This window comes from Pygocentrus nattereri, chromosome 28 (genome assembly GCF_015220715.1).
Source record: "Pygocentrus nattereri isolate fPygNat1 chromosome 28, fPygNat1.pri, whole genome shotgun sequence".
NCBI lineage: Eukaryota > Metazoa > Chordata > Actinopteri > Characiformes > Serrasalmidae > Pygocentrus > Pygocentrus nattereri.
The window spans coordinates 4,094,512-4,120,918 of NC_051238.1; the positions used below are offsets into that span (position 1 = coordinate 4,094,512).

The 26,407-nt window shown below is 40.2% G+C and overlaps 1 protein-coding gene across 3 annotated transcripts in view; it reads left to right on the forward strand.

The window, feature by feature from the left end:
• The first annotated feature begins 9,244 nt into the window (after nucleotides 1–9,244).
• Nucleotides 9,245–26,407, forward strand: part of nexn (nexilin (F actin binding protein)) — a 32,826-nt gene continuing 15,663 nt past the window's right edge. The window contains exons 1-8 of one of the 3 annotated variants that reach the window (XM_017722380.2): nucleotides 9,245–9,472; nucleotides 14,391–14,728; nucleotides 16,362–16,553; nucleotides 20,166–20,247; nucleotides 20,389–20,537; nucleotides 25,222–25,425; nucleotides 25,640–25,813; nucleotides 25,929–26,117. In XM_017722380.2, coding sequence (XP_017577869.1) covers nucleotides 14,447–14,728; nucleotides 16,362–16,553; nucleotides 20,166–20,247; nucleotides 20,389–20,537; nucleotides 25,222–25,425; nucleotides 25,640–25,813; nucleotides 25,929–26,117 — 1,272 coding nt within the window. In that variant the 5' untranslated portion in view covers nucleotides 9,245–9,472; nucleotides 14,391–14,446. The remainder of the gene's footprint in view (nucleotides 9,473–14,390; nucleotides 14,729–16,361; nucleotides 16,554–20,165; nucleotides 20,248–20,388; nucleotides 20,538–25,221; nucleotides 25,426–25,639; nucleotides 25,814–25,928; nucleotides 26,118–26,407) is intronic. The other 2 variants (XM_017722377.2, XM_017722379.2) reach the window with 2 other exon arrangements.

Genomic DNA, 26,407 nt, shown 5'->3' on the forward strand with positions numbered 1-26,407 from the left:
ACACTCCAGCAGCACTCCTGCTGCGTCTGATCCACTCAGACCAGCGCAACACACACTAACACACCACCACCGCGTCAGTGTTACTGCAGTGCTGAGAATGACCCACCACTCAAATAGTACCTGCTCTGTGAGGGTCCATGGGGGTCCTGACCACTGAAGAACAGGGTAACAGAGTATCAGAGAAACAGATGGACTACAGTCTGTAACTGTAGAACTACAGAGAGCAGCTATACAGTAAGTGGAGCTGATAAAGTGGACAGTGAGCGTAGAAACAAGGAGGTGGTCCTAATGTTATGCCTGTTCGATGTAATATAAACATAATATTACATTTTATAATATATTTTGTAAAATATAACAATCTATAATATATAGCCTCAAAAGTTATTAATTATTATTATATTACAGTCTTAGTCAAATGTAACTGGAAGCAGTGGGGAGATTAATCTCTGTTCCGGTCGGTCCAGACAGAGGCATCGGACTCCACTGGTCTCAACAACAATTTCTGAATCCACCGCACCCCAAGACCCCGACAAGACTGAAGGTTTATGGTCTTGAGACCAGACCTGAGACCAAGACCAGACTCATACTACAACTCGTAGCTGTACACTAGTATCTACTATGAATTATTTTGTAATTGCAAAGAATGAAGTATTTACTATCCTGGATTCAGTATCTACTATGAATTATTTAGTACCAACTATGAATTACTCAACATTTAATATGAATAATTTATTAAGTGAATAAACTATAATGAACTATTTAGTAACTACACACTTAAAAAAAGATGGTTCTTCAAAGCTTCTTCAATAAAATCAGTGGTTCTATTTAGGGCCATACCATGACTTATGGACTAATGGAGAGTGGTGTAAATGGTTCTATAGAGAACCATCTGCATACGGTTCTTTGAATGGTGAAAGGGTTCTTTAGATATAGCATCAAAAACGGTGCTTCTACTGTAAGAAACTTGACTTCGTTACAGTAGCAGAAGCCTTTTTGGCGCTCTACAGAACCAGTTTCAAACAGGTCCTGTATAGAACCATCTCCAACAACATTGTCCATCGATCTGAAGAACCATTTCACCACGCAAAGAACCATTTAAGTATGCAAATGGTTCTAAATAGAACCCCTGCCTTTACTAAAGATGAATATTTTTGGATAAACTTCGATAGACGTGACATTTTTACCTGTTTACATTGAATGATTTAGCATTTCCGCTGAAATGAATGTGTTATGAGGGCGAACTGAGGTGTGGATCTACAGACGGACTCTTCGAGTTTACGGGGTTATTATTATTTATGTTATTTTGAAATGTGATAGATGCTGACATTGACGTGTGGTGTATTTTGTCATCTATCACGACGCACCTTCCTGATCAAAGTGTTTCCAACATTGGTAGTGTCCGCTCGCATGTTCCCCTTTGGTCAACTACACCAAAGCGATTTGGCTGATGATCTCACACGAGCATAGCTGTGAGCTGGGAGTCTGTTCTGACGCGTCATTGGATCAGTGAGTCAGCAGCTGTGAGGGAGCCATTACTCACGGCCCGAGCTGACAAATGGCCCACAATCACCCGGCAGCTCCATCCAGAATGGCTTCCTGCTCCACGTCTGGAGCAACAACGCATGTGCTAATGGGTTCTTACACCCAGCTATCCGCTATACATGGAACAGGGAGTCATTTTAGATTGTGCTGTAAGCCAGACGGGAGAGGAGCATCAGTGCCTGAGAGAAATTAGAGAGAGAGTCAGAATTAAAATCAATGAAATGACCAATGAGAAGTCCACGCGTGTGGAGAATTCGTCTCAGTGAAATGGGCGCTTGTGTAATGGACAATACAGAATGCAAAAGGGAGGCAGGACAAGGGAAGTGGCACAAATACAAAATACAAATACAAAACACAGCCATGAAGAGCATCACAACTACAGATTTCAATACAGTATCAAAATCCACAACGTAGTTAATGGAAACTTTAATAACGTCTTTAGAGCGAGGCGGTGAGTGATGTTTGTTTATTTGATCTTCGTTATTAACGTCTTTCGAGCGAGGCGGTGAGTGATGTTTGTTTATTTGATCTTCGTTATTAACGTCTTTAGAGCGAGGCGGTGAGTGATGTTTGTTTATTTGATCTTCGTTATTAACGTCTTTAGAGCGAGGCGGTGAGTGATGTTTGTTTATTTGATCTTCGTTATTAACGTCTTTAGAGCGAGGCGGTGAGTGATGTTTGTTTATTTGATCTTCGTTATTAACGTCTTTAGAGCGAGGCGGTGAGTGATGTTTGTTTATTTGATCTTCGTTATTAACGTCTTTCGAGCGAGGCGGTGAGTGATGTTTGTTTATTTGATCTTCTTTATTAACGTCTTTAGAGCGAGGCGGTGAGTGATGTTTGTTTATTTGATCTTCGTTATTAACGTCTTTCGAGCGAGGCGGTGAGTGATGTTTGTTTATTTGATCTTCGTTATTAACGTCTTTAGAGCGAGGCGGTGAGTGATGTTCGTTTATTTGATCTTCGTTATTAACGTCTTTAGAGCGAGGCGGTGAGTGATGTTTGTTTATTTGATCTTCGTTATTAACGTCTTTAGAGCGAGGCGGTGAGTGATGTTTGTTTATTTGATCTTTGTTATTAACGTCTTTAGAGCGAGGCGGTGAGTGATGTTTGTTTATTTGATCTTCGTTATTAACGTCTTTAGAGCGAGGCGGTGAGTGATGTTTGTTTATTTGATCTTCGTTATTAACGTCTTTAGAGCGAGGCGGTGAGTGCTGTTTGTTTATTTGATCTTCGTTATTAACGTCTTTAGAGCGAGGCGGTGAGTGATGTTTGTTTATTTGATCTTTGTTATTAACGTCTTTAGAGTGAGGCGCTGAGTGATGTTTGTTTATTTGATCTTCGTTATTAACGTCTTTAGAGCGAGGCGGTGAGTGATGTTTGTTTATTTGATCTTCGTTATTAACGTCTTTAGAGCGAGGCGGTGAGTGATGTTTGTTTATTTGATCTTCGTTATTAACGTCTTTAGAGCGAGGCGGTGAGTGATGTTTGTTTATCTGATCTTCTTTATTAACGTATTTAGAGCGAGGCGGTGAGTGATGTTCGTTTATTTGATCTTCGTTATTAACGTCTTTAGAGCGAGGTGGTGAGTGATGTTTGTTTATTTGATCTTCGTTATTAACGTCTTTAGAGCGAGGCGCTGAGTGATGTTTGTTTATTTGATCTTCGTTATTAACGTCTTTAGAGCGAGGCGCTGAGTGATGTTTGTTTATTTGATCTTCGTTATTAACGTCTTTAGAGCGAGGCGCTGAGTGATGTTTGTTTATTTGATCTTCGTTATTAACGTCTTTAGAGCGAGGTGGTGAGTGATGTTCGTTTATTTGATCTTCGTTATTAACGTCTTTAGAGCGAGGCGCTGAGTGATGTTTGTTTATTTGATCTTCGTTATTAACGTCTTTAGAGCGAGGCGGTGAGTGATGTTTGTTTATTTGATCTTCGTTATTAACGTCTTTAGAGCGAGGCGGTGAGTGATGTTTGTTTATTTGATCTTCGTTATTAACGTCTTTAGAGCGAGGCGGTGAGTGATGTTTGTTTATTTGATCTTCGTTATTAACGTCTTTAGAGCGAGGTGGTGAGTGATGTTTGTTTATTTGATCTTCGTTATTAACGTCTTTAGAGCGAGGTGGTGAGTGATGTTTGTTTATCTGATCTTCTTTATTAACGTCTTTAGAGCGAGGCGGTGAGTGATGTTTGTTTATTTGATCTTTGTTATTAACGTCTTTAGAGCGAGGTGGTGAGTGATGTTTGTTTATCTGATCTTCTTTATTAACGTCTTTAGAGCGAGGCGGTGAGTGATGTTCGTTTATTTGATCTTCGTTATTAACGTCTTTAGAGCGAGGTGGTGAGTGATGTTTGTTTATTTGATCTTCGTTATTAACGTCTTTCGAGCGAGGCGGTGAGTGATGTTTGTTTATCTGATCTTCTTTATTAACGTCTTTAGAGCGAGGCGGTGAGTGATGTTCGTTTATTTGATCTTCGTTATTAACGTCTTTAGAGCGAGGTGGTGAGTGATGTTTGTTTATTTGATCTTCGTTATTAACGTCTTTAGAGCGAGGCGCTGAGTGATGTTTGTTTATTTGATCTTCGTTATTAACGTCTTTAGAGCGAGGCGGTGAGTGATGTTTGTTTATCTGATCTTCTTTATTAACGTCTTTAGAGCGAGGCCGTGAGTGATGTTTGTTTATTTGAACTTCGTTATTAACGTCTTTAGAGCGAGGCGGTGAGTGATGTTTGTTTATTTGATCTTCGTTATTAACGTCTTTAGAGCGAGGCGGTGAGTGATGTTTGTTTATTTGATCTTCGTTATTAACGTCTTTAGAGCGAGGCGGTGAGTGATGTTTGTTTATTTGAACTTCGTTATTAACGTCTTTAGAGCGAGGCGGTGAGTGATGTTTGTTTATTTGATCTTCGTTATTAACGTCTTTAGAGCGAGGCGGTGAGTGATGTTTGTTTATTTGATCTTCGTTATTAACGTCTTTAGAGCGAGGCGGTGAGTGATGTTTGTTTATTTGATCTTCGTTATTAACGTCTTTAGAGCGAGGCGCTGAGTGATGTTTGTTTATTTGAACTTCGTTATTAACGTCTTTAGAGCGAGGCGCTGAGTGATGTTTGTTTATTTGATCTTCGTTATTAACGTCTTTAGAGCGAGGCGGTGAGTGATGTTTGTTTATCTGATCTTCGTTATTAACGTCTTTCGAGCGAGGCGCTGAGTGATGTTTGTTTATTTGATCTTCGTTATTAACGTCTTTAGAGCGAGGCGGTGAGTGATGTTTGTTTATTTGATCTTCGTTATTAACGTCTTTAGAGCGAGGCGCTGAGTGATGTTTGTTTATTTGATCTTCGTTATTAACGTCTTTAGAGCGAGGCGGTGAGTGATGTTTGTTTATTTGATCTTCGTTATTAACGTCTTTCGAGCGAGGCGGTGAGTGATGTTTGTTTATTTGAACTTCGTTATTAACGTCTTTAGAGCGAGGCGGTGAGTGATGTTTGTTTATTTGATCTTCGTTATTAACGTCTTTAGAGCGAGGCGGTGAGTGATGTTTGTTTATCTGATCTTCTTTATTAACGTCTTTAGAGCGAGGCGCTGAGTGATGTTTGTTTATTTGATCTTCGTTATTAACGTCTTTAGAGCGAGGCGGTGAGTGATGTTTGTTTATTTGATCTTCGTTATTAACGTCTTTAGAGCGAGGCGGTGAGTGATGTTTGTTTATTTGATCTTCATTATTAACGTCTTTACGTTTACGTTGAGTACATCAAACAATAATAAATTTTTAGTCACAGTTACTCATATGGCAGCTAAAATGTCATGATTGTATCGTTTCTAATGCAAACTAAATGTACAGGATATTAATAACACTACACATTGTTTGGGATACGATTGTAATAGTGACTGTAGTGTCTCTCCAATTGTCTCTGAATTGATCAGTAAATATCTATCAGTTTATTTTAGCATGGAAATAAAATAAATCTCATTTAGCTGTTGTAGTTAAACGAGGCTTGTACAGCCGACACCACAGCGGTGTGAAGACTCCGTTATTGTTGGCTGAGGTATTTGGGTTATCACACCGCTCTGTGTGTGAGCAGCGTGGCGCTCAGCACTGGCAGAAATAGCGCCAGGAAGATAAGGCCCAACAACAGCTCAGACAAACATGCACCATGTTTATGGAAATGTCCAGGTCAGGCTTAATGCTCAATAAATCCCATCACTGCTTCTGCAGAACACTGCGATTACACAAAGGTCACATGCCTGCCCTTGTATGTAGAAACATCCAGTGGCGTCCAAAGGGTTTTATTGGATCACTTATCAAAAACTAAGGGAGAACTGCACTCACTTGTTTCTTATTATTCAAGATAACATTGTTTTGAAGCCCATTTTTGCCTGTTTCTAAGTTTTCTCTCGAGATATCGCCGAGAAATCACTCATCAGAGCTCAACCCCATCAAACATCACTGGGAACACTTGACAAAGAAAAAGAAATGGACCATGTTTTGGATCTGGAGACTCTACAAACTTCAGATCATCTTTGCCACACATGTACACACTGCTGGACCGACCAATAGAATTAGTTTCATCTCATAAATATTTGGGTTTTATGTTGGATGACGACCTGCCTTTTAAACTGCATGTGGAACAATTGATGAAGAAGTTAAAGTTGAAGTCAGGATTTTATTTTAGGAACCGTTTTTGTTTTACTCAACAGGCATGAAATAAACTAGCTGAAGTTGCCTGTTTTAGATTATGGCGATTTTTTTAAGGTATACTTTAAAAGCTTTAAACACTGCGCTCAGTTCGTCATTGTTTTTCACATTTATTTATCACATTTGGCTGACGCTCTTATCCAGAGAGTCTTACAATTTGATCATTTTTACACAGGTAGGCCAAGGTGGTGTTAGGAGTCTTGCCCAAGGACTCTTATTGGTATAGTGTAGGGGGCTTGATCCCCAGTCTACAGCATAGAAGGCAGAGGTCTTAACCACTACACTATACAACCTAATCATTCAGCAAGATTTATAACAGGCGCTAGATATCCAACTCATCACTGCACACTTCATGAAACGGTTGGTTGGCCTTCACTTTCAAATTCACTGGATAATGTTGGTCTATGAAGCGATTGCTGGTCAGCTTCCTTTATACTTGGCTGCTTTCATACCAACAAATAAGCCTCGACACAGTTTATGTTCTCATAGTTCTATTCAGCTGGACGTTCCGATAGTACAGTCTGTATATAGTGAGGCAACTTCAGTCACAGAGCTCCTTCTGCGTGGAATGATCTGCGGCGACATTTTAAATGGGAGCAGTTTATTTCCTTGGGTGATTTTAAGATGACTGTTAAAGAGCTGTATTGTTCTGTTCGGTCTTATTTTCTATTTGGTTTTGACGCTGATTTGATTCTGTTGGTTGTCGTGTTGTTTCTTTGTTGATTGTTCTGTGTGCTGCCTTCTTGGCTAGAGCTCTTAAAGTTTTAATCTCATTGTGACTACCCTGGTTAAATAAAGGTAAAACAAATAATAAACCAAATAAAACGAGCTCTTCAAGTTTGATGGAAATGATGGAGTTTAGCAAAGCCGTGATTAAAGCAATCAACAAACCTGAGACTAATGCTGTGTTTAAGTGGTTTGGAAAATGTCCAGGCTTGTACACGGCACCAGAACAGCCAGTGAATTTGTATTTCCGAGTGGGATACTTGGACTTCTGGATGATATATAAGTTTACCTGATGAATGCAGGTCAGTCGTGATAAACAGAAACACAGAACCTCAACCAAGAATCAAACAACCAACAAGATCCAAACAGAACAAGCTTCCAAACATCAACGTTACAAAGACCAACACAGACCAGGGCAAACACAGGGTTTAAATGCACAAGGGCTAACAGGGGATCACAAGATCACAGGTGGAAACACAGGTGGGGACAATCAGAGGTGGAGTAACTAAACAAGGGGCTGGACTAAAAACCAAAACAAAGAACCCGCGGGCTAAACCAAAACACACCACGAACACATGGACAGGACTGGGAGGGGCCAATCGTGACAAACTGATTTTGGACTTTAGACCAAAATCCTTTTGCTTTGAGCGACTCTATACCTTAATTATATTTATTTTATTAAAACAGATGACTGATCACTCTAGTTTATCACTGCTGAAACAATCATAACACCACCGAACCTTTACCACAAGTTAATGAATTTAGCTCATTTTGAGCAAAATTTATGCATATGCCCAATTTTAAAATGCTAGCCAGTATATGACCGGCAGTTTTGGAACATAACTCATATATTTTTTTTATTAAAACGCCTAAAAGTCTTAATTCCATAAAATATATAAATAGGTAGTGACGATTCTTATCGGTACTGCTTTTAAGACTCTGGGATAGGCAACCTCTACTGCGATCCTCTAAAAATGTGCTAATTTTTGTATAGAAATGCCATATTTGTGGGGCAGTCGTGGGCTGGAGGTTATGGAGCTGGCCCTGTGATCGGAAGGTTGCCGGTTCGATCCCCAGAGCTGACAGTCCATGACTGAGGTGTCCTTGAGCAAGACACCTAACCCCCAACTGCTCCCCGGGCGCTGTGGATAGGGCTGCCCACCGCTTCGGGCAGGTGTGCTCACTGCCTCCTAGTGTGTGTGTCTATTCACTAGTGTGTATGTGGTGTCTCACTTCACGGATGGGTTAAATGCAGAGGTGGAATTTCCCCAGTTGTGGGATCAAAAAAGTTTAACTTAATATTTATATAATAAAGTTCATTCTCAGTTTATTTTCACTTAGAAATGCATCACTAGATCGTCTCTCTTGTTTATGCACACTGTGCAGTCTATCATAACCACTACTGTAATGACTCTCACTGTGGACCATAAATACTGCTGCTAATCCTAGTTATGTTTACACTCATTGTGGTGCAACACCTGCTCTCGTGTAAATACAACAAATCCATCTTAGATCACTACTTTTATCATTTTTCACTTTTTGACATAATTTGAAAACGCTTGTTACTCTTTACACTGTGCGCAAATTTCATTATGAATGGACTAAAAGAATCAACCCAAAATGACTTAGAAAAACATCTGGTTCCATTGACTTACATTAAAAGTAGAGTAGGTTTTTTCCTTCTCCTGTAAAGTTACTATTTTGGAGATACGAGGTTTTCTTCCTACAGCAGCGATATGCTATGTAAATACACAAATACTAATACTTTTATTCGTTCTCTCTCTCACTGTAACGATGCCTTTTCCCTTTGCTTAAGTAGTAAACGCTTCATTTGAATGATACACCCACCAAATGGGAAAAGAAGGTCAGTAAACGCCGACAGTAAGTCACCAAAACATGTCATTTGACCAGGGGTGCCCAAACATTTGCATATGACTGCACAACCTCCCATAAAATTCAGTGAATGCTAATAAATATGGTGTGATCTTTTCTGGGAATATAGTTTGACTGTGCTCGTTTTTTTTAGAACCGATGAAGTAACATTTCTTGTCAGTGGACCCTGTAATTCCCCAACTGGTCTGTCATACTGAATAAATAAATAAACGCATACATTAAATAAAAAGTATTTCTGGTTCAACTACATCCTGTACAGTTTTGAAGTGTTTGTCTTGTTTGTAATCAGCGAGCAGAATTTCCACTGGTGCCGTTACACAGGGCTTCAGGACAGGCCTGGAGGAAACTGTCAGGATAAAAGGGGGCGCCATGCGCGAGGCGCGACAGCTGCTGTCCGGAATCCAGTAACTGGCCACCACAGTAACGCAGGACTTTTATAGAGAGCGCCAGTGGAGACAGGAGCTCGTCCATTTGCCTTTCAGTTGTGGGACAGGGAGCGGAGTTCAGCCCCGCTGCAGTGGCCTGGGACTCAGGACTGGGATCACAGTGCTGACCCACAGACAGCGTGCTTTGGGTTCCTATGAGAATCAGGAGGAGGAGGGACTGTTAAAGAGGTAGGAATGGTTTTATCATTGTTTTATAACGTTGTGTAAGAGGAAGTTGTTGGTTCGGTTTAGGAGAGGTTGTTATACGACTTTCTCACTTAACTATTCATTTTTCTAGCCTGTTCTTAAACGGCGTAAGACAGAAATGAGCGTGTCTCTAAATATATGACCTTATAGGCCATTCTGGATGCTCAGATGATTACAGTGTTGATCAATTTGTTTCACTGCTAATATAAATGATGACATTATGCTTCCTATAATACTTGCTATGACATGGAAGGGAAGTATTGATAGTATTTTTGTTCAGCCTACTGTCTCCTGATTGTGAGAGATAAATATTAGACAGATAATGTCCATAAATAGTCACTGCGGCCTGAATGACGGGTCAGGCTAATCCCAGCCAAACATATTCCAAGGCTTAGATGGCAGAAGGCAACTTGCGTCACATTAGAACAAACCAGAATATAAAAATATAACATCTTTATTGTTTATAATAAAGATTGTGGGCGTGTAGAAGCTTCGGTTTTATTTAAATCAGGCAAAGCCGTGGTAACCGGTCGTTTTGGCAGGTAGTTGTAGTTTCTATACAGGCTCTTTATGATGTGAAGGTGATGCACAAATGTTTTGTCATCGGTCACTAAGTAAGTCCTCTAAACCTCAAATGGTAAATCAAACAGTGACAGACGTGTCACTGTATGGCCATTCAGTGACCAGTCGAGAGGGCACTGAGCACCATTTTCTCTATAAAATGACATATATATGAGACCTCTACGTTTAATAGATGTTTGTCTGATCTAAATGATGACAAAACATACAATAAATGTGACATTACCCAAATTGTACTCAATAAAACTCATTCTAGTTGAAATGTTACTTCAGTAAGTTTGAAAAATCACCAAATAAACAGGAAAGTCGCCCCAAAAATCCCACGCATTCCAAAAATTTTCTCTCTCATGCGCCTTTATGCCGACAAATGGACAAAGCTGATTCTCCAACAGAAGCTCCCAGAATTCTCTCGTTCAGAGCTGTGCTGTATGCAGTGTGTGCATGTGTGCTGACTCCCTCACGGTCCCGCCGCATAGCTGTCCTCAAAAATAGCCGGGGTCACATGGCTCCACAGACAGGGGTTAAAATTAGGCCCTGCATATTGTGCTGGGATCCATCTGGTCGGGGTTGGGGCCTCCCCCCTCCATCCAACTGCACCTTCATTTAGAGGGTCCAGTGTGAATAAAATGGAGCTGCGTGCAGTGACATAACGTCACTGTTATTATTAAGTGTCTTATAATACATGTCGCTATTGTCACCTCGTAACTCTGGGTAACTTTCCAGGAGAAGGAAAAAACATGCTCTACTTGTAATGTAAGTCAATGGAACCAGACGTCTTTCCAAGTCATTTTGGGCCGTTTCTTTTGGTCCATTCGTCATATAATTTCATAGAATCTAAAGGGCCACAGGCCACTTTCAAATTATGTCCAAAACTGAAAAACGACAAAAATGGAGCTACAAGGTTTTCTTCCGACATCAGCGATATGTCAGCGATGAGTCAGTGCTCAGTTTAGCCCTTGAGTAGCACCAACTGACCTTGTTGATTGTCACTTCTTGAAGTCCGTGATTATCTGTATATTTTGCTGCTATGACCTCAGTGTAACTGATCAGCTGAGACAAGTTTGGTGTCTGAAGTTTCCCTTTTTAGTTCTGCCCTGTAGCGATGAGGCTAATGTGGCTGACAAGTGGTAGAGTTAGCATTAGCACCATGCCTAACTCATCACACGCTTGCCTCAGACTGTTAGATAGATCCAAACAGACTGGCCTGTGTGGTTTCTGACACTGTATAGACATGGACTAAAGTGCATTAGCATAGCTAAAAGTACTAGCACCAATTCTGAAGCTGTAGTTTTTTGGTGTGATATTTTGGAATGGTTTTCCACTTTCACTGGTGTAGACATGAGCTATGAGATGGCGCTATGAGGCTAACTTAGCGTCCAGGTTTGAGTGAGTTGCACATCCATCCAAAACTTCACAGTGTAGCTGAACACAGCGGCCAGCCATTTTAGAGAGCAGCGTGAGTGTCCAGGGACCATATTATAGAAAATTCTGTCTGAGATCAGCTTTGTTGTCATGGCAACTTCAGTTAAGACTGAATTTAGGACAGAAGCCATTACAGAACAACAGTTCTTAAGTCTAGAATCATTTCTTATTTCTGGATAAGAAGACGGTGTTACAGAAACGTCCTAAATTGCCAAAATATCCTAAATTTTCTTAACTTTAACATAAACCCCAGAGCGTCTTAACTTCTGTTTTAATCGTCTGTTGTTTTGTACAGTGACAAGCAGCACAGCTCACTATAACCAGCACACTGACGCTACATTTATCTACACTGAAAACGGTGCCTTGACTTATGAGGTTTTTTAAACTCATAGGCTGCAGACTCGATCTCCACCGTCCCCTTATTACCTTTGTGTGTTGCTGTTGATGGAAACTCGTCAGATTCAATATTGCAGTGATGGTGGTGAATAATGAGGAGACAGAGCCGAACGTGTGTCTGTTTATTAGGAAGAATAACGTTAGCACGCTCGGCTAAAGCGTTTGGGAAATGGAGACTGAAACTGTGGAGCGGTGATGCTCTGATATACAACATGAAGCACTGAAACAATATTCTTAACTCAGTTTATGGAGCTTTACTTTTATTTCACCTTCTTTACCTCAGTAACGGTGGCTAACGTTAACTGTCTGGCTAACTAACTTGATCATGTGTTTACGTTTCAGCTGTGCGGGTACGGTTGCTAGGTAACAGACACACCAGTTGAGGGTCAACTTCAATCGAGTAAGTTAAGATTTCCCAACCTGAGATAAGGTGCTGTAAGGTCCTGGTGGGTCTTAAGTTAAGACAAAAAGATAAGAATTTTCTGTAACTCGGCCCCAGGGGCCTATACTACTCTAGAAACTTCTTTTTGTCTTAAGTTAAGATCTGACAGGTCAGGATAAGATTTTTCACAAATTTTTATTGCAGAGGCAAATCTGATCTTAATTTAAGAATCTTATCTTATCTTACAGCTTCTTTTTTTATCTCAAGTTAGGAATTCTTAACTTACTTGATCGAAGTTGACCATCAACTGTCTGTTACCTAGCAACCAACCATAGGCACACAGCTGAAACGTAAACATGTCATCGAGTTAGTTAGCTAGACAGCTAACGTAAGCCACCGTTACTAAGGTAAAGAAGGTAATATGAAACTAAATTGAGATAAACTGAAAGTTAAAAATATCGTAACAGCACTTCATTCTGTTTATCACAGTCGTCGCTCTCCAGCTTCAGTTTCGTTTCCCAACTATAGCCGAACGGCTAACGTTATTCCTCCTAATGAACAGACACACGTTCAGCTCCGTCTCCTCTTTATTCACCTCCATCACTGTAATATTAGGTGATAAGAGGGACGGTGGAGTTCGTGTCTTCAGCGTCTGGGGTTTTAAAACACTGTTAGAAAAAAACTTTTTCAAACGTTTTCAATGCAGATAATGTAAACATAACATCATTATGATAGTTATAGTAAACTATGCTACAGTGTCGCTGCACAAAACAATAGAAACAGACGGTTAAAGCAGACGTTAAGACTCTGGGGTTTATCTTAAAGTTAGGACAGAATTCAGGAAATTTTGTCTAGTTAGGATGTTTTCTTATCTGGAGTTACTGGATAAGATTATGAAGTTAGGAACTGTTGTTCTGTAATAGCTTCTGTCCTAAATTCAGTCCTAACTAACGTTGTCATGGTGACTAAGCAGATACAGATTACATTAGCAATCCCTTTTCTCTCTGTATGAGATTATGAGACTATTAGTCGTGAATTAAAGATATACCTCTATACAAAGGAATAACCAAAATTCCGAACATAATCTATTGTTCATATGTCCACATGGTGCATGAGAGTAAAAGGGGAGGCCAAATTCATGGCTGCCCACAGTGTTCAGTTACATGTTGTTGCTGTTGTTGTTGTTTTTTGTTTTTTTTTTAAAGCCAGAGCCGGCATGTAAAAGTATTTCTGGGAATGTGATCATGTGGTTTTTTGGGGGTTGGCGAGGGGGGGGGGGCTAAGTCCCCCTTTATACAAGCAACGGAGACCTGAGTCTCATTCACACTATGTTTCCTTAAAACTGTGACAAAGACGCAAATTTAAAACTAGCATTACACATTTCCCTACATACTTAAAAAAGGCGGTTCTTCAAGGGTTCTTTAGGAAAGAAAATGGTTCTATATAGAACCGTGAACACACAAAGAACCCTTTGCATGATTAAATGGTGCTTTGCTTCATGAACGTGTTCTTCAGATTGAGGGAGAATGTGTTTTATGTGGTTCTATATAGAACCTTTTTGGAAAGGGTTCCATTTGGCAGCAAAAAGGGTTCTTTTACTGTTATGATGTCAAGCCCACAATTAAAAAAGATGTTTTTTAAGGGTTCTTCAGTAAAGAAAATGATTCTATACAGAGCCAGGAAGAACCCTTTGCATGATTAAAGGGTTCTTTGCATTGTGAAAGGGTTCTTGAGATTTATGGATAATGTGATGTAGATGGTTCGACGTAGAACCTTTTTGAAAAGGGTTCTAAATGGCACGAAATAAGGTTCTGCTATTACTGCAAGCTTGAAATGGCAACAACAGAAAAATGCTTTTTAGTGCTATATAGAACCTTCTACATCACATTTTTAATCTGAAGAACACTTTCACGATGCAAAGAATGCTTTAATCATGCAAAGGGTTCTTTGAGTGTTCATGGTTCTACATAGAACCATTTTCTTTACTAAAGAACCCTTGAAGAACCATTTAAGAGTGTACTTTGCTTCTCAAACCTTCAAAAAACCACAGGTATGAATACACACCATGATGGCCTCTGTATACTTGCTCCTGTTCACACTAGATCTTTTTCCCCACTTCAGGCTTCATTTGAAGGATCCAGCGACAGACCCCATTTTCCCGTCTACCAGACGACACAATGACCGACGTGATGAGCATGCCGGCTGTGACGGCCCAAAACCAGACAGAAAGAGTTGATGACACGGCAGAAATGAACGGTGTAGGGAATTTACCTGAGGAGACCAAATCGTCTAAAGAGCAGACGAAAACAACAGACAAAGCACGAAAACGTGAAAGACCTCAGAAAAACACAGATGCCAGCATCACTGAGGTGGACAACATGAACGACGTGGGCAACTTGGTTGATGATGCAGCAGAAATGGACGTGGCTAACATGACAGATGTTGCACTGAAACAAGAGGTACTGGTATATCCATTAAATAAATGCTTCTTCTCTATGATGGGAAACCTAAAAAGATTCTATAAAGATTCTTGTCACCTTTTCTGGTACTACATAGAACCATTTGCACCTATTATAGAGTTAATCCTACACATATATACACTCACTGAACACTTTATTAGGAACACTCATCCTGAGTAGCGCCTCCCTTTGCTCTCAAAACTGCCTCAATTCTTCGTGTCACGGATTCGACAAGATGTTGGAAACATTCCTTTGAGATTCTGGTCCATGCTGACATAACTGCATCATGCAGTTCTTGCAGATTGTTCACTTTCATGCTGTGGATCTCCTGTTCTACCACATCCCAAAGGTGTTTTACTGGATTCAGATCTGGTGACTGTGAAGGCCGTTGAAGAACCCTGAACTCGTCATGTTCGTGAAACCAGTTTGGGACGACTTTCGTTTTGTGACATGGTGCATCATCATGCTGGAAGTAGGCCTTAGAGGATGCTAATTATGACCGTGAAGGGATACACATGACCAGCAACAATACTCAAATAGTCTGTGGCATTCAAGTGATGATTGATTGGTCTTAACAGGCTGAAAATGTGCAGAGAAAACATTTATAATAATAATAATAACAATAAAATTTTATTTGATAAGCACCTTTCAAGACACCCAAGGACACTGTACAATAAAAATAATAATAACAATAACAAATATGAAAATGAACTTAAAAAGAAATTTTAAAAATGTGCATAGAAATATATAAAAGCAATGCACATAATTTACAAAATCACAGTACTGGTTCACTCAAGAGCCATATGGAAAAGGTGGCTTTTAAGACTAGGTTTGAACATAGCCAGGGTCAAACAAGTACGCACCCCATTACACCACCTCCACCAGCCTGGACTGCTAACACAAGGCAGGTAGGGTTCATGGAATCATGCTGTTCTGATCTTACAATCTGCCTCAGCAGAATTCGAGATTCATCAGACCAGGCGACGTTTTTCCAGTCTTCCACTGTCCATTTTTGGTGAGCCTGTGCCCATTTTAGCCTCCGTTTTCTGTTCTTGGCTAACAGAAGTGGAATCTGACATGATCTGCTGTTGTAGCCCAATCCACCTTAAACTTTGACATGTTCTAAGATGCTTTTCTGCTCAGCACAATTGTACAGAGTGGTTATCCGAGTTACTGTAGTCTTTCTGTTGGCTCGGACCAGTCTGGCCATTCTGACCTCTCTCATCAACAAAGTGTTTCCGTCTGCAGTTCAGTGGATGTTTTCGCTTTATTCATCCATTCCAACTTTAGAGACTGTTGTGCAAGAACATCCCAGATCAGCAGTCATAGAAACACTCAAACCAGCCTGTCTGGCACCAACAATCTTACCACGGTCAAAATCACTGTGATCACATTTCCCCCATTTTGATGGGTGATACTAACATTACCTGAAGCTGCTGCTCGTATCTTCATGATTTTATGCACTGCCGCCACGTGACTGGCTGATTAGACAACTGCATGAATGACGAGGTCTAGAGGTGTTCCTAATAAAGTGCTCGGTGAGTGTAGAATCTTCCAAGGAGTTTTAGATGAAAGCAGCTCATTGAAACACACATCAAACCTCTGACTTTTCTTGTTTGTCTTATTCCTGAAGAAACTTCTGACATCCCATAAACCGGTGCAGAGGAGCTACGTTCCCAAACTGGCCAAGGGGGATGTGAAGAGCAAGTTTGAGGCCATGCAAAAGGCCAGAGAGGCGAGGAACCAGATGAAAACCAATGAAGAGCAGAAGAAACGCAAAGACCAGTACATCAAAGAAAGAGAGAGGATCCGGAAAAAGCAAATAGTCAGTACCTACCCTCACTGTGACCCTGCGCAGTAATGCCCAACCTCATATCTGCTTAAAGACACAGTTTAAAAGAACCTAATTCATGTTTTTGTCATTAGATAAAGACAAGACATAGGCTGAAGTGGCACTCTGGCCAAAGTTTAACATTGACCAGTGCTACTTCTGTTATAAACATGCCTGTTTGACTTCTACACCTTTGCACTGCAAAAACTGGTATCTTGTCAAGTATCTGGTCTTAAATATAGTCAAGAAATCTAATATTTCTCCTTTTGAGTTTGTTGTAAGCTTAGTTTAAGATCATTTAACCTGTTTCCAGACATCTTTTACTTGTTTTAAGTAATTTTATTAAGTCAAAGTATCTCACTATGTTGAGAGAGTTGTGGTTATTGTAAGAAATGTGCTTGAAACCAGCAAAATGATCTGCCAGTATAGTGAGATCATTTTACTGGAACTAAAACAAGTAAAACAACTCTGGAAATAATCCAGATAATCTTAGAATAAGGGCACAACCATCACCAAATGGGAAAGGTTAGATATACTGACTAGATTTAAGATCATTTCACTTGACAAGGGACCGTTTTTTGCAGTCTGAAAAAGTAAAGTGCTGCTCTCAGAACAAAACCTCATATCACCTGAATGGGAACTTTACAGGAGAAGTTTTGAGCAGTTACTTTTGGTCCATTCATCATGAAATCGACACACAACGTAAAGGACAACAGGCATCTTCAAATTATGTCAAAAACTGAAAAACGACAAAAATCGAGATGCGAGGTTTTGTTCTGGACGTGTATTGGGATGAAAATACAAAAAGAAAACAAAGTTTTAAATTCTGTCAAACTGATGATGCTGAAGGATGCAGTGCTGCACTAGAGAACATTAACCCCCAGGCTTATTACATACTAAGGCTTATAGTGCAGTAACTACAGGGACTTCAGTGCAAACTGGCTGGCTTAGTTTAAAGAAGTATGTAATAAAACTTTGGCCCTGCTGGTGGGCTCTGGCCGCTTAATGGGTTAATAATAAGACAAATAACTTCATAAAGATAAGATAAGATAACATAAGATAATCCTGTTACAGCAGCAAAGGGATAACAAGGCACTCAGTCGGTAGAGCATGAGACGCTTAATCTCAGGGTTGTGGGTTCGAGCCCCACGTTGGGCGGTTGCACCTCTTTGGGGGCAGTTGTGGCCTGGAGGTTAGGGTATCAGCCTTGTGATCGGAAGATCATGTGACTAAAGTGCCCTTGAGCAAGACACCTAACCCCCACCTACTCTCTGGGTGCCACGTATAGGCCTGCCCACCGCTCTAGGCATCCAGTGCTCACTGCCCCCTAGTGTGTGTGTTCACTAGAGTGCATGTGTGTGGGTGTTTCACTGCACGGATGGGTTAAGTGCAGAGGCCTAATTCCACAGTGTGGAAAACACAGTTGGCTGGTGGTTCTGAATTCAGATCAAGATAATACAGCAAGAATTAACATTCAAGTAATTATCCTTCTTAATTACTCAGCAAGGCTTTTAGTTTGATACTTGTTCCTTTATAGACAATATATATAATACTAAAAGTAAAAAATAAGATAAATAGAAACTTTATCCTTCACAAAAATGAACAATATAAAGAGTTATAAATAAATAAAAGGAAAATATTTACACTGTGAGGATATTTTACCTGAATTCCACATGGATTATTGCACAAAAGCTGTTAGTCATTAAAGTTGTAGCCTAGAAACTCCATTATTCTAAATATTTAACAAATCGGCTAAATTTACTTTCAAGAACATTTCGTTTTTAACCTTTTAATCCAGGGGCAAAGTGTGGCCAATTGTACCCTCCAACCACACAAACTTTATAGGCCCAGTTCTGGGGACCAAGAAACGTCGCTGTTGGCAGCAGTAAAATCATCTTATCAGTTTCAGTGGGTAGAAGCAGAGCTTTTTGTGAGCTGCCACGTTTCCTATTACTAGTAAATCGTTAAAACTAACAGTAAGGGATGACTGAGGCGTGCCTTATGTTCCTATTTACGGGTTTTTCTTGTGTAAAATGTTTATGACACAAACGAAACAGAAATCTCAAGCTCTTTACTATTCTGTAAAAATACCAACGACAACAGCGCTCAGATTGTTTTTAATGGGAGAGAGTAGATAAAACGTCAGCCTTAAAAGATTAACATACTCACCTCTTTCAGGGACATGGTTCATGTTATTTTACCTGTTTTCTTATCTTCTTCTGCAAAGAACGCTATTCAACAATGATATCTACACCAATCAGGCGTAACATTATGACCACCTCCTTGTTTCTACCCTCACTGTCCACTTTATCAGCTCCACTTACTGTATAGCTGCACTCTGTAGTTCTACAGTTACAGACTGTAGTCCATCTGTTTCTCTGATACTCTGTTACCCTGTTCTTCAGTGGTCAGGACCCCCATGGACCCTCACAGAGCAGGTACTATTTGGGTGGTGGTCGTGTGTGTTGCGCTGGTATGAGTGGATCAGACACAGCAGAGCTGCTGGAGGATTTAAACACCTCAGTGTCGCTGCTGGACTGAGAACAGTCCACCAACCAGAAATATCCAGACAACAGCGTCCTGTGGCAGCGTCCTGTGACCACTGATGAAGGACTAGAGGATGACCAACACAAACCGTGCAGCAGCAGATGAGCTGTCGTCTCTGACTTTACATCTACAAGGTGGAGTGACAAGGTAGGAGTGTCTAATAGAGTGGACAGTGAGTGGACACAGTGTTTAAAAACTCCAGCAGCACTGCTGTGTCTGATCCACTCATACCAGCACCACACACTCTAACACACCACCACCATGTCAGTGTTACCGCGGTGCTGAGAATGAGCCACCACCCAAACAGTACCTGCTCTGTGAGGGTCCATGGGGGTCCTGACCACTGAAGAACAGGGTAACAGAGTATCAGAGAAACAGATGGACTACAGTCTGTAACTGTAGAAGTACAGAGTGCAGCTATACAGTAAGTGGAGCTGATAAAGTGGACAGTGAGTGTAGAAACAAGGAGGTGGTCATGATGTTCTGCCTGGTCAGTGTGTTGTTTATCACAAATATAGCAAATATATGCCGTGGAATATGCTTCACACTGCTGATGAAACAAGTCAGTAATAAGTGTTTCTATAGCGATTGCATGCTGAATGTATGCATCCAAAAATAAAGGCAGCATGGAGCTTCTTTTATACAGTGATAGAAAACACCAAAGCATACAGAAAGCTCCAGTTCCACATGCTGATCCAGTGTGGACATGCACGCTCACCAGCTACTTTGGGGGCAGATTTTAGTAAGTTAAAGGAGACAAAGACTTTGAATGGATCTCCAGCGATGCACAGTCAGGTTAAACAAGTGAAATGCCCTACAGGCACAGTGTCTTTTATGCTGGCCAGCCACAGCACAGCCTACTGATCCCTGGCCGTGTCACAGTGGGACGGTCCAATCAGTATCCCTGCTGTGGGTCATATGCGCCTGCTCTTACAGGGATTAAAAGCTGACGGCCTGGCTGGGAGCAGCGTGGTTTCAGTGGTGGTGGCTGTGCAAAGCAGATGATCCCAGATAAAACCCTTCTAACCTCCCTACAACTTGGTGTCTGATCCTCCGCAGATAAAAGAACTCCTCGCCTCCAGCGATGAGGAGGACGTGAAGCCGGCCAAGCCCGAGAAATCGTACGTCCCCAAGATTACAGGTGGGTCAGGGAGAGAATCAGGCGAGACTTTGGTGCTTTGGAAGTGGTCAGCTTTGGCAGCAACAAATCCAAAGCCACACCATCACCGCCTCCTTAATCTTGTTAGCGCCGCCAACTGTCCTGTTTCTGTGGCATCCACAGGCAGCGTGAAGGGCAAGTTTGCCGAGATGGAGAAGCAGAGGCAGGAGGAGGAGAGGAAAAGGACGGAGGAGGAGAGAAAGAAGCGCATCACGCAGGAAGCCCTGGAGAAGGCCAAGATTCAGAAGGAGCTGGCCAAGAAGGCCGAGGAGGTGAGTTGGTCATCTGTGCCATTTCTGATGGTGAGATTCAGGGCGAGGAAGAAGCAGACAAACGTGGAGTGATGTATGTATAATCGTGGAGGTTTAATCCTCAGATACTACAAGGGGGTTATTTAAAGTACCGTTTCTTAGCTAAGCCATATGTGCAGGCTGAATCCAAAACCTGGAGTGGAATGGACTGGCAGTGGTTTCTGTGATCAGGGTCAGGGCTGTGCCTGCTTTGGAGCTTGTACTGTCCCTCAGTAACAAGGCGGGGTTGGTGGGAACTCTAATTACAAGCTGATAAATGAACAGTAGATCACTCCATGTTGTATTAACCCCTGTGTGCTGAGCTGTTGATGGCCGAAAGTCGCCTCCCCTGCAGAGTAGAAAGATTAACCCCTTCGGTACTGCCACAGCAGTACTGTGCTTGGAGTTAGAGTTCATTGATATCAACAGCGTGCTAACTGAGAATGTTAGAATCACACATACGTAGACCCAAAGCAGGCTTGATAACTAGCAATGGAACATTGTCAAACATAAAACGGAAAAACTGGCTTCTTTAGTAAGACAGTGATCATTTTTGCTCATTCCTGCCACCTGCTACAGTGTTTACACCCTCCTTTCATCAACATCCCTGCAGCTTTAGACAGTTTCACGTTTGGCATGATAGCTAAATAGCTAACTAGCTAGAGATTTGCACAAATGAATTCTTATAATTCCTGTTAACTTTTACAGAAACGCTCCGGTTTCTTCCAACGTTTGACAACACAGTTGCAACAGCATGATGCTAGCTAGCTAAGCTAGCATAGGTCCTAACTAGATGGCCAATAACCTGTGATACAGCTTGCTAACATGCTAATTTAAGGAGACCCTCAGGGTACCGTACACAATAAAATGACCACTGAAATATCTAAAAATGTGAAAAAGGACTAATGTTTGTATATTATGGCACAAATGCTTTGCCTTGATGCATCTCAGCTGAACATTTTCGAGAAAGCTAGCTGCCTTGATAGCAAGAGGATAGCGGGCCAAAGTTGGCGGGCTGCTGGTGTTTTGCTCAGCGATTTCTGGGCGGCCCAGCAGTGTTTTAGCAGATCATTAGACAAAATTCCACTTATCGTCTCTCATTTTGCACTCACAGTCCAATTTACTGACTTTTTCTTCCTTTCTTTAGTTACACTTTGTAAATTAGTTTAGTAAATGAGTGTCAGAAACAGCATTTTCTATAAAATCCTTTTAGTCGTTATTTTTCTCTCTCAGCTTTTTGTAATATATGTCTTAGTTTATCTTCTAGAATAAAAGTCCCTGTGCATTAAAAATCTGTTTGAGGAGATCAAAAACTAAGTACAGCTTGTATGCAGGACAATAATCTGGTAAACAGGGGTAAACAGACTGATATAAGCTCGCTGTTCAGGCTGTTGCACTGCAATCTAGGATTGCCGTATCAATTAAGGATATTGTGCAGCCTAACCATCTGGCCAGAAGGCAGCCACTACTTTGTTGACCACACCGCTTTTCAAGAATCCTTAAATATCTACAGTTCCCCCAGCTGGGGTTCTGACACGACTCTGGAACCGTAGTCCTGCGCAGTGCTTGAACTGGCGCCACACAAATGGTCATCCAGCGGTCTCCAATGGGGGTCTAGGCTTACGGCATTGTTAGCCAAAGCCACGCTTGGTCGACGGCCAAAGTTAACACATTAGTTCAGAATGTGGAAATGTCATTATGAAACTGTCAGAATGAGCTGTGATGAATTAAATGGGCAGACAGATGGTTGAATTGGTTGGGTTGCTGAAGCACTGAGTGATCAAGTTAACTGGTTTTTTTCGGTGTAAGTGGGCTGGATAGCAGGAAGTCAGGGAATGCAGCACATGTCCAAAACGGTATTTTGACACAGAATGTTAGTAAAGAATGCCTGGGGTTTTATATGTTGCCATTGCCGTTTTTCAGTTTTTGATATAATTTGAAAAAACATGTTGCTCTTTATATCGTGTGTAAATTTCATGAAGAACGGACTAAAATAAACGGCCCAAAATGACTCGGAAAAAATTCTGGTTCCATTGACTTACATTAAAACTAAAGTAGGTTTTTCCTTCCCCTGTAAAGTTCCCATTTTGGAGATTTGGAGATGCAGTGGTATAATCTGGTACAGCTGGGGTTCAAATGATCATTTGCCAGATTATTGGCAAATGGTCCATTCCTACAGACCTAATTGACAACTGATTGATCAGCTGTCTGTGGTATCTGCCAAAATGTTAACAGCAAGGCAGCGGCACATTGTAAAGTCCTCAATTTAGAGGCAGTAAAACTGACAAGTGCAGACGACATGTGACTGGCAACTGTTTCCCTGCGCACACTAAAACGGGCTGTGGCCCCTGAGCCACTTTTCCGACTGAATTAGCCGCTGCTATCTCGGACCAGCCCGGCGCAAAATGAGGCAGCTGAGCCAACGGAATGAGCCTTTCCTGTCCAGGCCTTATCTGCAGCCTGTCTGGGCCTTTCTTTGTGTGTCACAGCACTAGTGGGTCAAAGTAATATGGGTAAAACAAACATATTGTAGTCTGCAGTGGTGCTGGCTAAAGTGTGTGCACTTGATATTTTTCTTTGACCAGCCAGAGCCTTTTGTGTGGCTCTGAAAAAGTGTTGCCTGGAATTTAATTGATTCAAACTGAACATAATTTGCACATTAAATAAAATGGACTATATCAACAAAAGTAGGTAAATCAAAAGACAGAACTGTGAGTTTATGCTTTAAAACAAATAGGATTCAATGCATTCATTTTTTTTTTGTGGAACGTAACCATAGCCATTTGTTCCTTTTGGCTAAAGTGTCCGTATCGGGTCCACACTTTATTTCCTCATTCTTATAACAACAGAACATTCCATAGCAGAATAGTTCCCAGTTACTGAACTGAATAGTACTGAATAGATACTGAACAATATGTAGTAGTTACTGAATAATGTGGCATAGATAATGAAAAATGTAGTAGTTATTGAAAAATGTATAGTCATAACTTAATTATTCACAGTAAATATTGAGTAATTTTAAATAATTACTGAACGATTTGTAGCATACTAAATACTAAATATGCTGTAGTTGCTGAATAATCCAGCATAGTTGATGAAAAATTTACAGTAGTTCTTGAATAATTTATAGCCAGTGTTGAATAATTCATAGTAAATTTTGAATCATTCATAGCAGATACTGAATAATATATTATAGATATTGAATAATTCAGAGTAGTGATGGAATAATCCAAATGAATCTGAATAATTCATCGTAAATATTGAATAATTCATAGTAGATACTATATAATTCATAGTAAATACTGAAAAATTCATAGTATTTACTGAATAATTCATAGTAGATACTAAATAATATCAGAATCATCAGAGAATCAGAGTGCTTTATTGATCCCAGAGGGAAATTGCAGTTGTTACAGTTGCAACAATTTATTCTAAAGAATAAACACTTTAATAATTTAAGACAAAAAAGAGAAATTTGCAATATGTACAAGTTTAAATTCTTACAAATACAGTAAGTGGCAGTGGCTGTGATAATAAATATGAGACATACTGTATAAAACCTCTGAGTTATTGTACATTGAGGGAGGAGTTATAGAGTTTAATGGCTGCTGAATGACTTCCTGTGGCACTCTGTGGTGCATTTCGGTAGAGTTCATAGTATTAACTGAATTAACATAGTATTAACATAGTATTTACTGAATAATTCATAGTATTTACTAAATAATTTGCATTAGATTCCAAATAATTCAAAGAGAATACAAATAATTCATAATGAATACTGAATAATTCATAGTAGATACTTAAAAATTTATAGTGGATACTGAATAATTCATAGTGGATACTGAATAATTTATATTGGATAATGAATAATTTATATTGGATAATGAATAATTTATAGTAGACACTGAATAATTCATAGTGGATACTGAATAATTCATAGTGGATACTGAATAATTTATATTGGATAATGAATAATTTATAGTAGACACTGAATAATTCATAGTGGATACTGAATAATTCATAGTAGATACTGAATAATTTATATTGGATAATGAATAATTTATAGTAGACACTGAATAATTCATAGTGGATACTGAATAATTTATATTGGATAATGAATAATTTATAGTAGACACTGAATAATTCATAGTGGATACTGAATAATTCATAGTAGATACTGAATAATTTATATTGGATAATGAATAATTTATAGTAGACACTGAATAATTCATAGTGGATACTGAATAATTTATATTGGATAATGAATAATTTATAGTAGACACTGAATAATTCATAGTGGATACTGAATAATTCATAGTAGATACTGAATAATTTATATTGGATAATGAATAATTTATAGTAGACACTGAATAATTCATAGTGGATACTGAATAATTCATAGTAGATACTGAATAATTTATATTGGATAATGAATAATTTATAGTAGACACTGAATAATTCATAGTGGATACTGAATAATTTATATTGGATAATGAATAATTTATAGTAGACACTGAATAATTCATAGTGGATACTGAATAATTCATAGTGGATACTGAATATTTCATAGTAGACATGTAGAGTGTATACAGTTTAAAGCAGTCCATGAAGATCACTGTCACTGTAATTATACGTTACTGGTTATTTGTCATTGACATGAACTCAGGAAGGGGACGACAGCCTCCTGGTCCGAGTGGTGCCTGCCAAACCGCAGAAACAGCCTGGCAAGATCAAGATGAATTTTGAGGACATAGAGAAAAGCCGAGAGGAGGAGCAGAAGAAGAAGATTGAGGAGGAGAAGAAGAAGAGATATGATGAGAACCGCCGCTCATTCCGAGAGGCCAAGCGTCACTCTGTCACCATGAACCAGGTCAGCTTAAAACGCAGATGAAGCTAATATGGACTCATAATTGGCTGTAAGAGGGGCGAAACCACACTTCACATAACCGCCAACCTGTACTGAGCTGGTGGAGCTGAAACACCAGCCTATTCAATACTAAGATACCAGAGTAAAGGTGATGCTTCTCAGCACCTCGTCTTAATCTGGGTGCCTGCATTAGAAATGTTTTATTTCGGTTGTGCAGGATGAGGATACCCCACAAAAGGAGAAGGAACAGGTGACCCCTGGAAAGCTGCGGCTGACGTTTGAAGAGCAGGAGAAGGAGAGGCAGGAGCAGCAGAGGAAGCAGGCTGAGGAGGAGGCCAGGAGAAGGCTTGACGAGGAGAAGAAAGCTTTTGAGGAGGCCAAGCTGGGGATGGTACGTGTGTTTCCATTCTGGAAAATAAAAACGGGATCAAGTGACAAATACTTGATGGTAAAAAAGTGAACTGAAGCTGCAGTAAGGTTACTGTTGTGGTGTTGTGGCTGTTCAGGCTGAGGACGATGATGACGTGGATGCAGCGGATGGGGAGAAGGAGGAGATCCAGCCTGGGAAACTGAAGCTCAGCTTTGAGGAGCTCGAGCGACAGAGACTGGAGAAGGAGCACAAACGAGTGGAAGAGGAGAGGAAGAGGCGCATCTTGGAGGAGAGGAAGGCCTTTGCTGAGGCTAGAAAGAGCATGGTCAGTTCAGTCAAGCATTTTTTTAATATTAACCCAGAAGACAGTGTGTTAAATGTGGATTATTTATAGGCTATTAAAGGGAAACTTTCTTAATATTAACCCAGAAGACAGTGTGTTAAATGTGGATTATTTATAGGCTATTAAAGGGAAACTTTCTTAATATTAACCCAGAAGACAGTGTGTTAAATGTGGATTATTTATAGGCTATTAAAGGGAAACTTTCTTAATATTAACCCAGAAGACAGTGTGTTAAATGTGGATTATTTATAGGCTATTAAAGGGAAACTTTC